The following is a 13,767-nucleotide window of genomic DNA, read 5'->3' on the forward strand; positions in this document are numbered from 1 at the left end:
TATTTTTCTAGGTACTTTTATCTCCTGTGGCCTCCACATTAATCAAATGAATCAGTCTGACGGGGATAAATTACTCTTTGGCTATCCGTTCACAACAAGTTCACACATTCACCTGAGCTGACGGCGCCGCAACAAGCCAAAACATCTGGAAACCAACGGCCAACCAGAACTAATGTCTGTATAGGAATGCATGGGGCGTGTTTCTCTTCTGAACCACAGACCTGCACACATGCGACGTGCACGTGTTGCAGATGTGTCGGCCTGCAGCTGCAGCTGCTCTCGCTCTCTCTTACCTTCCAGCTGGCTGACTTGAGGTTGACGGTGCGTCCTCTGTTGGTCACCGTGCATTTCATCCTCATGAAGAAATCTCGCTCAGTATTCAGCTCTTTGCCTTTTTTACCGAAGCCGGAGCCTGAAACACACACACAGACACACACACACACACACACACACACACGACAGAGGAATGAGCACATGTGTTAAACGTTGCTAAAAAGCCATCGGCTAGAAGTGTCGGTGCACAGACGAGCGTTTTTTGGGTGACAAATTCACACATCTGGAGTGAATTTCATTGGACGTCACACAAATATTCTTATTTCAAATGATGCAGACTATAATAATAATAATAATCTAATATGAGACTATGATAATAATATAAAGATTTACACAAGACAAGTGCTCACCATCCGACACGCAAGCCTCCAAATATGTGTGTTGGTGTTTTAAATGTGACATTTTGGGATTTTTTGATCATTTCTATTTTGCACAAAATGAGGGCAGCTGCATCTGAAATTAATCTTTCGGATGACGTCTAACTCTCCTGTGTGGTTCGTAGCGTTGACGCCTGCTGTCTCGTATTTCAATAACACATCATGTTAACCTTCAGTTTAGTGCCGTTTTCCTTTGAAATCAAAGTCAGCCATAAAGTCCTCAGCTTATCGGCCTTTCTCTTATGTGACTGGGAAAACGGTCAAAGTTTCAAGGCTTAGACTCGCCGGTGTCTCTCACTCATACTCAGAAGACACAGAAGAAGGACGTGAAGTTGTGCCAAGTTGTTGCATCACAAGGCCAGAGTTCAGACCCGGAGCTGCTGCAGCCACAGAGCCAAGTGTCCAAGTGTGTCCTCACACTCACAAGTGTCTTTATCTTCATTCAGTTACACTTAAACAAAACTCTCCTCAGGTCTTCACGAGAGAAACAGAAAAGAGTGTGTGTGTGTGGAAGTGTGTTTAAGGGAATGAGTCTATAAAATATTCAGAATTGTTCCTCTTGTGTGTTTTGAGGCCGCTGCTGATAAGAGTAATCAACCACAGCGTCAGAGTGTGTGAGAGAGAAACAGACAGACACACGAGCCTCCGTCGGTTTTGTATTTTCCAGGCGTTTCTTTTCTGACTGAAAGCTCTTGCCGTGTTTGTGTGCGGCTTTCTGAGTCACACACTGAATCATACCGAGCGGACAGATAATGTCCTCGCTGTCCGTCCGTCTGCCTGTCGGAGTCTTCACAGCTCTTATCGTCGCCTTTCCCTCGTCTCTGCACTCACACACTTCTCTGCTGTCTCTCTCTTTAGGTTCCTCTCTATACAGTCTCTGACCTTCTGTTCTCATGTTTGTTCTGGACACAAGAGATAGACTCCATTACATAACACTGTACATGTTTGGATTTTGTTTTTCTTTTGGATTCATTTACGTCCCCTAACAATTAAAGCTGTACAAAGTGTAGCCTCGGGAACAGCAGCAGCAGATTTTTAGTATTTGACAGAGACGAGAATTGACTCAAAGGATGGTGATGTCCGAGGGTCCATCATGCAGTTTGCTCAAGAGTAAGATAAGACAGCTGCTGACGAGGCTGACGAGGCTGACGTGAAGAGTTCTGTAGATCTGATTTTAACCCCCTGCTCTTTCCTCCATTGCCACCAGACAGGTCAACACGTCCAATCAATTACAGACTGAACACGTTGTGTTTTAGTATTTAGTGCAGCCAGAAAAATTGTCAAACAGCAATATGAGGCCATCTTGTTGTCTGAAGAATCAAATAACATGATCATGATCTCATAGGAATCCAAAAGTTGAACTAACTAGGCAGGTCAAATTCTTCTTTTTATCTCAGCTCAGGCTATTTTTCCCCATATATATAATATAATTTATATATATATATATATATCTATATATTATATATATATATTATAATATATATTATATATATATATATATATTATATATATATAAATTTTTTATTTGAACATATTCTATTTATTTTCTTTTTTAGCTGAAAACGTGAAGTGAGAAACTAATTTTATCTGTTTTACTACTACGACATCAGAGCACAACTGTCTGGCCAATAGTTCAGCTTGCCACATAAGTTACGTCATAATCTAAAAGGTCGAACGGTCGTGAGATTACACTTTCATAACATCATGCTTTTATGGCACAGACTCGTCCCGTAAGTTCAGTGACATTTCCAGAAAGAACGAGGACAGACCATCGGTTGTTTTTACGAGTGAAGACAGGAAATGAGAATAAAATATTTGTATTATATTTGTTTGTGGAGCATTTAAAAAGAAGGATATATACACAGATGAGAGACTGACCGGCGGTCTTCAGACTGAGGTTTTCTCTGATCTCCTCGTGGTCACATGGATGGGTGAAGTCAAAGATGCTGTGACCGGTGAGGTCAACCTGAAAAACAAAAACAATAGACACTTTATGAATTATAAAAACATTTTTAAATAAACATATATATCCTCTTACATTTGTACAACACATTTCATTTCAAGTGTTTGCATTTAAAACCAAATCTTTAGCATTAGTTTATGTATTATGTTTGTATTTTATGCTTATTATTTACATACTACTATGCTCCATTTTCCTGGAACTTCTCTGTGTTTGTTGCATATTTCTATTCTCAAATGGGAGCAACTGTGACATAACAAAACTCAATTTCCCCCCAAGGATCCATCAAGTATTTCTGAATCTTAGTTTTACAGCGTGTGTTCTCAACACTTTGCATCAGGGTGAAACATGTTGTGTTTTTCATGTCTGGCAGCGGCAACGGCGATTTGTTTGGGACACACAGGAGAAGGAGAAGCGGGTTGCTGAACGTTAGAAGTGACGACCAACGGGAAGCCGAACGACTAAGAGAAAGCAGCGAGCCACCTCGAGAAACTCGACACGAAACAAACACTCGTCGGACGCCGCGGAGCATCAACAGAATTCCACGATTTACAGTCAACTCAGCCTCGTCTGTGATTCGCTTTTCAAGTCGGTGCCAGAGAACGGAAAAAAAAAAACAACACACACTGTGTGTGTGTTTAGAGTTGAACCTCTGTGTCTGTGCTGAACACACACGGCTGGCATGAGAGGTATTTCACACAAACACAACAGGCTCGTCTGACTGACACGTAACATCCGTGTCCGACTGACCGCCTCTGTGTCTGCTCGGGTTCGTGTCGTCCTGTTTGTTTTTCTTTCCAGGTTAATACAGCGAAACGCACGTAAATACTTTTTTTTTTAAATCACGAGAAAAAAGGAGAGACCTTTAACATGGTTTTCAGCATCAACACAACTGTTGTATGATCTAAGTCTGGGGAAAAAAGGGGCAGACCTCAGCAACAGACGTTCTGCTCGGCTGGGCAGCGGTGGCACTCGTGTGTAGAGTGTCAAATACACGGCAGTCCTAGATTTTGGGTAATGTTGACTACACTGACTTGAAACGATCATCTTACAGAGATTTATCGGTGCTGCTGTCATCTGTTTTTTTAAAGAAATGAAGCCATGTTTTGGGACGTTTCTTCTTGTACTTGCTCCAGCAGCTCAGACTCGAGTTTGACGTCATTGTTTTGCAATAAAAGACACGCCAGCATCGATAAAAGGATCTGATAAACTCTGAGGTGCACGACTCCTGAAGATCAGAGCAACAATTTGAATTTTTCCATTCTTATTTTTTTTTAATGGTCATTCTTTGTTGTAAATATTTAATCTTAACTCTGTGTTTGTGTGTGTGTTCACAGATGTGTGACTTAAGTCATGTCCAAGTCTTAATCGAGTCAAATCACTTTTTCTGATCTAATAATGATATTATTGGTCAATTTATCTAACCTGATCAAAAATCATTAGAATCATTATGATAACTCAGTGAAAAGAAATGTAACCAAATGAAAAATATATACACATTTGATTCTTTCTTCTCAATTAAAAGAAATCACTCCACATTTTTTTTTATATTTAATATTTGAACTGAAAATATAAATTTAACAGAGTTAAGTAAATAAAGGTTTTCACTTCCAAGTCGAGTCTGAAGTCTCATTTATTTTGTGTCACGTCAAGACACGGTGACTCGATTGTTTATGACAGAATCAAACTAAATTAAATTAATTAAATGGAAAAAAAAAAACATTTGACGATGTCCCAGACATTATTAAAATACATTTTGTGATATGACGATGATCTTTGGCTGATAATAACAGACAGTTGCCAGATAAAATAAGTTTTAACAGTTTCATCTTCATCTAAAAACTTTTGTGGCTTAGAATTATTAATCTGTGACTGTGTGTTTTCTGAGTGTGGCGTGAACTTTAATGCTCTCTCAGGCTCGTGTTGGTCGTCATTATTGGAAGTTACAGTTTAAAATTAATGAACCGCCTGCATTGGTCGACCTCATTCTCCTCCCCGCTGTTCTCGTACGCTCGTGTACCTGCGTGAGCCCCATGAATTTGTTGATGTTCTCGGACAGGAATATCATGTCGCCGTCGGACGTTACCACGGTGACAAAGCCCTCCAGAGACTTCAGGTACAGACTGTCCATCTGTCTGTCCTCATCGCCGTCGCCGCCGCGGCTGCTGCAGCTGCTGCAGCCTGGAGGGAGACACAGAAAACAAGGTGGCTTACACAAATTGTTCCTCTCAATCCGTGCTGATTAAAAATGGATATCATTGCAAGTGTGTGTGTTTCCCTGTGTGTGTCTGTGTGTGTGTGTGTGTGCACACATCAGGCTTGTTTTCCTTCTTGATGCTTTGGCTCGAGGCCAAAACAAACCAGTGCAGCTTCTTCCTGCATCTCAGGCCACTCCTGCTCCCCGGCCCTGACAAATTACACCCAGAACTACACAAGCTTTCATAATAGCCGACCACTTTTGGAACATAACTTTGCAATTATGTTCAAATATGTACAGTGCAGTATCCAAACATTTATACACAGAGACTCCAGTGTGTCCACAATGTCTCGGTGCAGAGCTCATTAATACAAAAAAAAACACAGCTAGCGCCTGAGAGGGAGTGTGTGTGTGTGTGTGTGTGTGTGTGTGTGTGTGTGTGTGTGTGTGTGTGTGTGTGGTGGCTTCACGCTGAACAAAGCCCAGTAGCCGACGGGGGTGGAGGTGCTTGCAATTCCTCCAGTGTGCTTCCCTGAGATAAGAGAGGCCAGTTCTCAAGGCTCCCGGCGAGGCTCGGGGGCTTGTGTTTGGAGCCGGGCCCAGATAGCGTTAACCCCAGGGGGAGCCCAGAGCTTTCTCATGGGCCCCGGGGAGCTGGAGAGACTCTTGGGACCTGGTCTGTAGACCAGCAGCACCTTTGGCCTAAATACTTAGCTGTGTTTACCAGTCATTTGGACAGAGCTGCACTTTCCTTCTCCCTGTTGTTCTTTAGTTGTGCAACTGTCCTCGTTTTAAAATCTGGATGGAGCGCAGAGACGATGATAGCGACAGCTGCTGTTCAGATAATCATTCCCTCTCTACTTTTTGACATTTGTTCTGGTTGGAATGAAGTGGCAGGACAGCGGGGGGGTCATGTGTGACTTTCCTTTTCTCCTCCCTCTGTAACGACAAACGCCGTCTGCAAACAGGAGACTTGAAAAGACAAACTTCAGGGTGTGTGACATGTAACAAAACCGTCAGAGGAAACCCTGCTCACGTCATCTACCCTCTGATCTGCTCGACGTGTTATTCAAGACTCAGATTTCGTGTTTTCTGCCTTAGAATTTCACGACAAAAGGACAAAACATAAGAAAGAAAGATTTCAATGTCACTAAATCATGTGAGTCTCAAAACTGTGCCAACACGTCGTTTTATACACTACTGCAGGGAAATGAAACAACACAACTGAAGACACGATGGACTGAAGACACGTTGGACTGAAAAAACAGTCCAAACTTTTGGTGAAGCCACAGTGAGCTGATTATCTTTGTATTTACTGCACAGGTCTGAGAGTTTTATTTGTATTTTATTTAATGTGCAGAAATAAGATAAAAAGGTCACGTCGTGGTTTCAGGAGCAGTTCGCTGCTAAAGGCTGCAATATGTTTTACAACTCAAATAAAATGTGTGCATGAGGGTTAAAGGTTCAGATTGAAACCACCTCACTTCAATATTATGTTCCATTCCTGCAGCCCAATCTCAAACACTGGACCTTTAATGTCAAACAAACCCAGAACTAATAACTCCAATCACTCCTAACATTGTGTTTTTATATAAACCAGCTCAGATGTATCAGTAAGACATCTTGAGTCAATAGGAGGTGTTCTTTTCCACTTTCGAAGCTTCCTTCTGCTTCCAGTTAACCTTCGAGCTACAGTATCTCTGCGGACACACAGATTAAACTGATATCCATCTCCTGACACAACTTTGGCTCAATATTCCAAATAACTCTAATTTAGAACAGGGATGTTTCTTTTTTCAGTCCAAGTGAAGACAAACTTCAGCACTTCAGCACGATCAGAGCAGCTTTACCTGCTGATCAGTACATCGCTGTACTTCGTGTCCAAATCGAGCTTCATGTTACATAAGTAAGGTGTTCCATACTGTGTGTGTGTGTGTGTGTGTGTGTGTGTGTGTGTGTGTGTTTGTAAGCACGTTTGGCGCCAAGGCAGACGGGTGTTATGGCTAGCGGGGGTAATGCCAGCACTAGCCGAACGATGGGCAGAGCTCCTCGCTTCCTCTCCAATCTCTCCTCCCATCACGGAGCAATCAGACCGGCCTGATAACGCTCTGTATCTGCTGCTGCATCTCGTGGATCTCCCCGTCCTCTCCTCCCCGCTCACCCCCTGCTTTCCTACCCTCATTACCTCTCCTCCTCCTCCTCCTCCTCCTCCTCCTCATTCCCTCTCTCTGTCTCATGCCGTCTTCTTTCCTCCTGCTCACCTCTCGTCTTCCCTACCTCCATCCCTCCTCCTCCTCCTCCTCCTCGTTCTTCTGTTCTCCTTCCATCTACCTTTCATAACTGTACCGAGATTTCCAGGAATTTTCTTAAGCCGATTTAAAAAACAAAACAAAACAAAAACGATTTAACGTTCGTTCGGATGGCTCTCACGAACGGGGAAATCTTTTTTAATTTAAATGAAACAAAATTTAATCTGGCTTCATTGTGTTCGGGCGGCAGCTGAGCTTTCATCGCTTCATATCACTAAATCTTGGAACATGAAACAGAAACTATCCGCATAACCAGATACCGCCGAGGGAGAGCAAGAAAACATGTTTGTTTGAGTTTTTTTTTCTTTCTTTAACAGTTTGTGCAACAAAAACTGCCAAACCATGACGGTTAAAACGTAAAATATGCCATGAAGTACACCTGTGTTGTCGTAGTTCAGAACCTTTATTTGTACACCTTTTTTTTGGGACTTTATACAGCACAAAGTTGTATTTGATCATGCATCGTAATATGTAATGTCGTATTTTACAGCCTTTTACTGTCACGGCTTCTAAAATCTACAGACATTTTAAAATATGGAATAAAACACCAACCATACTAATATCCTTTTACCGTAACGTTAGAAAAGGTTATAGCGTATTTATTACGGTAAGATTCTGGCAACCAAAGCTGCCAATTTTTTTACCGTTTGTTTTTTATGGCGTATTTCATCATTTCAGCTTCTTTTTTTTCGCAATCTCAAAAACATTTACAGTAGATATTCATTCATGTATTACACAGAGGCACGTTATTTTAAATCAGGAGATCTGAATTTGTACAGAAGACGCTTCAATTCTTTGCATTAGTTATTTCTTTTTAGTTTTTAAATCCAAGCTTTTTTTCCACCTGTAGTTCTTTTATATTGTTAATTTTTCTCTGTAAACTCTCTGAGCTGCTTTTAATAAACGTGCGATATAAATAAAGGAGCTATCGAGAGTGAGTATCATTCATTATCTGGCTGATGACACAGAAATAGGAAGTGGCTGTCACCGCTGTTTAAGGAAGCGTTGGTTGTATGTATCATTGTTTCCCAAGCAAACAATGCAAAGCAGTTTATCAAAACACAATAAGTGGGGATAATATTAGTAGAACAACGCGCCAGTTGGCAGCGTTAAGATGTGCAGATAAGGTTAACGCCTCGCATTAATCTAAATGCTTCCGCATTGTGGCGCTGGCAGCACGTTTTTCATTCCAATGGCTTGTTGAGCGGCCAATTATTGCTCAATGCCACAGACCCGGATGTTGAATGTCAGATCAGGTTCCAAGACAAAAACATGGATGAAATTATTCATCGTGGATTAATGATGCAGAGCCGCAGAGCTGGATTTTAAACCACACACGATGAACTGGTTAACAACATTAAGTGGTGATTTCTACTTCACTAAACCGAGCGCACAAACTGTTTCACAGCTCCGTTAAACAAGAATAACCTCTCTCTCTTTTTTTTTGGTCGTTGTTGTTGTTGTTGACCAGACGCTGCTGCGGTTCTTTCATTTTGTCGTCCTCTGATCTCACTTCGAGACACAGACTCGGTGGTGGAATTCCAGAACAATAGGTCTGCTTCTTCGGCGAGCTTCCTCAGCTTCTAATTTTAAAAATGAGACGAGAGGAAGGAGTGCAAAGAAAGGGTCCGACAAATACCTTCCTACTTTACTGGACAATTAGTCATATGCAACAAAACACACACACACCCACACACACACAAATGTGTCATGTCAAAGAATGTGCTGGTGGCGGCCATGAACTATTTGAATATTATGCAACTTTTCTATTTTAATCTTAACAGAGTTTAACTCCTGTTGATCCACAATGACCTGTGATCAGCTGAACGGTGTCCCTGTCATTCGTACGTCTGTTCTCACTCTATGTAACTTTGGGCTCCGGGTCGGGAGAAGTACGTAACGCTTTACGGCACTAAGTCACACAGCAGCAACTATTTCACTGATTCTGGTGAAACTGGATCATATTTTATGGAGGAAATGTTTTCTGGTTTTCCCTCTGATGTCCTCCGGCTGCTCCGCCTCAACTCTCTGTGATTTACAGAGTTTATGATGGACAGTGAAGTAAACTGTAGCTGCTGTTAGCTCAGTTTGTGAGCTGGACTGTGAGCGTTTTTGGACCAACCGGGAAGAGGAGGAGGTTTTCAGGTCCGGGACACGGGGAAATGCTGATAAGGAGTGGAGCCAGGGGTGCATATGATTATATATGTGCGTGTGTGGTAGAGTGTTCATACCTGTGGCGATCAGCTTGCGTGTGCGCAGGAAGCTGATGGCCAACCTCATGATGGAGGCCTTGTCCAGGTGAGAGCTGACGCTGTGGGGCAAAGGCAGCTGGTGAGCGAGGTCATAGAAAACCTCCGTCTCTTTACTGCGCCTGCAGCGAGCCGCATCCCGAGACTTCTCCTTACGTCGCTCTGAGCTGCTCCTGCAAAGGAAACGGACACATCAGTTTGTTTGAAAAGCCATTCTTGTTGGTTCATTGGTACAGGATCTATCTGTTGCTAATTATACAGTACACTGATTGACACTGTGCAAACCACTGCTGGCAAAACGACAACATTAACAATCAATGTCAGAAATCTCCACGTGACGACAAGAGTCATAGACATGCAAAACGTGGGGAGGTGGTGTAGTGATGGGCTCTTGTTCACCTCCTCAGTGCCCAGGAGGTGATCTGGCACCTCCCCAACTGCTGGGCCACGTTCCAATACTGTGGTTCCGAGCTGGACTTCCTCTGGTTCCCCAGGCCGAGTTCTTACAGACTGAACTACAGTATCACACATGCAAACATCTGCTGCAAACGCAGTCGCACATCACGATATATCAGCCGAACACTCGATGCTGAACCAAAACTTCTCCTCCAGTCTGCATGTTGAAGTGTCCTTGGGGAAGATACTGAACCCTGAACTGCTCCTGAAGGCTGCACCACCGGCGTGTGAATGTAACGTAAGGGTGTCTGTTTACCGCTTAGGATGTAGAGACTGCCGTGGATTAGAAATGAGAAACACTGTGAATTGGTGCTTCAGGTCGGTTTTTCATTTTAACATATTAGAAATATCGTTTTTACCACGATCCTCCCTCATGGCACTGCCGTGTCCAGTTTTGTGTGTCACGTTTATTCAGAGTGTTTATTTCGATTCGGATTGTGCAAGGCCTGTTGAGCAAAATTGAATTTGAACTAAGCAAACAGAAGAAGATGCCGCTGCTATGCGTTTGGAGTCCAGCCACCGAACTTTGCAGATTCTCCACATGAAGATAATAACCAATGACAAAAAACCTTGAAGTGGACAATTGCTTAAAGATGTGCAGCCAGGTGATTATTTTCATTTCCCCTGGTTAATTTGGTTGTTGTTTAAAGAACAGAGCCTCTTGGCTGACACAATAATGGTTCGAGATAAAAGCAGAACATTTACTCCGGCTATCAGACTGCGTCTTCTTCTTCTTTCTCTTTAAAGAAAAACGCTGTGGACAAACACTGCACGAAAGCTGCAGAATGCCCGAATCATGTCAACAAGCTGACTTTCCAAGAATACGGTTTCTTTTTTTGGCTTCACGCTCTGAACTGAAATAAGTCAGATTTTTATGTCAGAGCTCAAACAGACGGACGAGTCCAGAAGTTCAGTCTCTGGTCCAAGAGAGCAGCGCAACAAACCATATTAGGACATCACACATGGAGTTTGGATTTTCCTCTGGGTTCCCTCTTGGTGCTCGCAACAACAACAACACGCGGCGTGCCGTACGTCTGCAGAACAATGTGCAGCAACGTTCAGGTTTATATGAAAAGACAACAGCAGCATCACGAACAGTTTAAAATCCTCTTTGTCTTTTCAGACGGGCAGTAAACTGGGTCTGCCTGCAGTTTGTGCTCCACCTCTAATGAAGGTCTGTCGGGGTGGACGCTGACTGATATAAATATACTCCTAATTACATATTAATTAGATGTTAATTAGAACAGTCTAATGTCACTTTCTGCTGATAATTTGGTGTCTAAGAACAGAAACAGACGTGGCTTAGTGTTCTGCTCCGACACTACTACATTTAAAAATGTACTCTTATTTAAAAAATCCTCATTTTAAATGATTGTCATTAAATACCTCGTTAAATTTGGAGGTTGGACTCAATACGACAGCTGTGATCGTGAACATGGATCATTTTTTGTTTATCCGCATAAATTACGGCATTCATCAGCTCTTATTTGCCCCTCCGGTCTTTAAAGTTTCCCCTCCTCCCGGATGGGTAAGATGAAAATCACACACACACAGACAGACATTAAATATTATTTCATGTCAAATGAGAAGTGATGCAGGTGTTAGTGGAGCCCAGCTCACGTGTGAGATCTGATGCAGCTGTGCAGGCCAAGCAGCAGCTGCTAAAAACAGTTTAAACGGCGTGTTTTCATTCTCATCTCATATTAGGAGTAACATCATCCACTACATGGATCATTCTGGACAGGATAATCATAGATTATTATGTTACTGCCACATTACCCGCTGGTATGTGGAGGAAAAAAAAAAAAAGGTTCAGCATGTGAGAAAGTGTGTAATCTAAATCTTGACTGCATGCAGTTTTTAAGTTTGGAGCTGCCACACATTTTGTTCACAGTCACTTATATCATCAGTCCCCAGACGGATGCATTGTGAACACTTCTGCTGTTGTCACATTTAGGACCTCTGAAGGAACTCGGCGGCAGTTTTTCTGTCGTCAAGGCCGAGGACGTGTTAACAGAGTGCCAGTTAGCAGGCCTCATAAACGCCACACGGGGCCCATGAGGAGGAATAAAACGTCAGGCTTTAAAACAAACTTGTGTTTTAACACGAGCTGAGCAAGTCAAGGTAAAAAATAAAAGCACATCAGGTTAAAAACGTGTCTGCGGGCGCTATGACGACAGCGGCGACTTGGAAAACCACAACAGACGAGGGTGCAGCTCTGCTCCGCTGAACTTTAGATCGCCTCCCTTCTGGGGGTGACACCGTGCGGTTTCCTCACAGCGGATCATGATTGTACCCACGCGATGTGCAAACAGAAACACGAGCAGCCGCGCAGCCAAGATCAATTCTGTGGCTGCGACTTAAAACCCACAAAGATAAGAACAGAACCAGATGCTTTGGAAGAATCACTGAGAGCTCAGACTGCTCGAGGTCCAACATTGAGTGAGCTCTGTTTACAGAATATGATATTCAGAACTATGATTTCATCAGTGTTTAATCGCCTGAAATAAGACACATTATGTTTTTATCAGCTCAGAATGAGACATAGCAGGTCCTCTTCTCCAGAGATGTTCCTACAGTAGCCCAGAATGGACAAACTAAACATCCTGCATGAACTTTTGATTATCAGTTGTGTGGTGCAGGGTACCCAGAGTCGAAATCCCCGCTGATGTGCATCATTCAGTAGTGTAGAGAGAGAATAGAGATGGCATAGTTGTCCAATTTTCATGAGTAGGCAATATTTCACCTTTAAAATGCATCATTATGTATTTATCGGTCAGTGTTTATTGCTAAATCTGCACCTCTGATTCTGTGACTAAACATGCAAGAGCAGTCTTACATGTCACTGTTCATAACCTCTGCAGGACGGGCGTTAATGTGCCACAAAACACGACAGCTAAATGTCAAACCAAAAGTTTCCTGTGTGTGTGTTCTGTTCATATTTGCATACAATTCATTTGCATTGGCAAATATATTCCAGTCAACCCCAACGTGACCCGGATCACATTTAGTTCCAGTGCAGAAGACAGATACAGACAAACACTGTGGTCAAGTTTCCGGTTTATTTGTCATGTGCAGGTTAACACACGGCGAGCTATCGCTGTATAAATATATAAAGATACTATATAAATACAGAGGATATACTCTGATCTACAACACCGCTGACAGAGGCAGTAGAGTGACGTCGTACACGGGAACATTGTGGTTGATTCAGACAGTAATCCAAGTGCTTCCTGTGAAACGCGTCAGCCAATGCAAATTAGCTGCGTGTGAATAAAATGCTCTCATTGTTGTGCGGCGTAAATGTCGCCACCACCGCGCGGACCACATCGTACTTAAATTAAGTGGTGAGGGTGAAAACGCGCTGGTCGAGTCTGTTTCAATTTCAGAAACGACGCCAGCACATTTTATTCCAGTCCAACAACACACCTGACAGGTGGAGGCCACGCCCCGTCAGCCTGGCCTCACCTTTAAAGTCGGAGCCTGATGTAAAATATTATATTAGCATTATTAGTCGACATTTTTATGAATGACTCAAGGTACTGTGGTGTTCTGTGTGTACGGATATGATTGGAAACCACAACGCTGCGGCTCCTTCAAATTTATGGTACAAAAATAATATTTTAACATAATGAAACATGTAAAAAATTTGGAGGTAAAATTAAGACCAGATTACTGTTTGCACTCTTCATGTGCTTTTTCTTAGCTGAGGGATGTTCAGAGTTTTCCTGAAGAAAGAAATACTTTTCAGGCTTTAAATCCACACATTTATTTTCATAAAACAGCCTTTCACTGCAAATCTCCCACTTTTTAAACATTCATATTATTATTGAGAGCTAAAACAAAAAGGTTTTTAAACCTTTTAAATCATTAAACTTCAACCTCA

General features: G+C 42.4%; 1 protein-coding gene across 2 annotated transcripts in view; it reads right to left on the minus strand.

The window, feature by feature from the left end:
• The window catches only part of epas1b (endothelial PAS domain protein 1b), a 50,237-nt gene that overhangs the window by 13,165 nt on the left and 23,305 nt on the right, over positions 1–13,767 (minus strand). For both annotated transcript variants that reach the window (XM_027284422.1, XM_019260893.2), the window contains exons 2-5: positions 9,408–9,598; positions 4,691–4,851; positions 2,589–2,676; positions 294–412 (exon numbers count right to left, since the gene is read on the minus strand). In XM_027284422.1, the coding sequence (XP_027140223.1) occupies positions 294–412; positions 2,589–2,676; positions 4,691–4,851; positions 9,408–9,456 (417 nt within the window). In that variant the 5' untranslated portion in view covers positions 9,457–9,598. The remainder of the gene's footprint in view (positions 1–293; positions 413–2,588; positions 2,677–4,690; positions 4,852–9,407; positions 9,599–13,767) is intronic.

Source organism: Larimichthys crocea, chromosome XI, assembly GCF_000972845.2.
Source record: "Larimichthys crocea isolate SSNF chromosome XI, L_crocea_2.0, whole genome shotgun sequence".
Taxonomy (NCBI): domain Eukaryota; kingdom Metazoa; phylum Chordata; class Actinopteri; family Sciaenidae; genus Larimichthys; species Larimichthys crocea.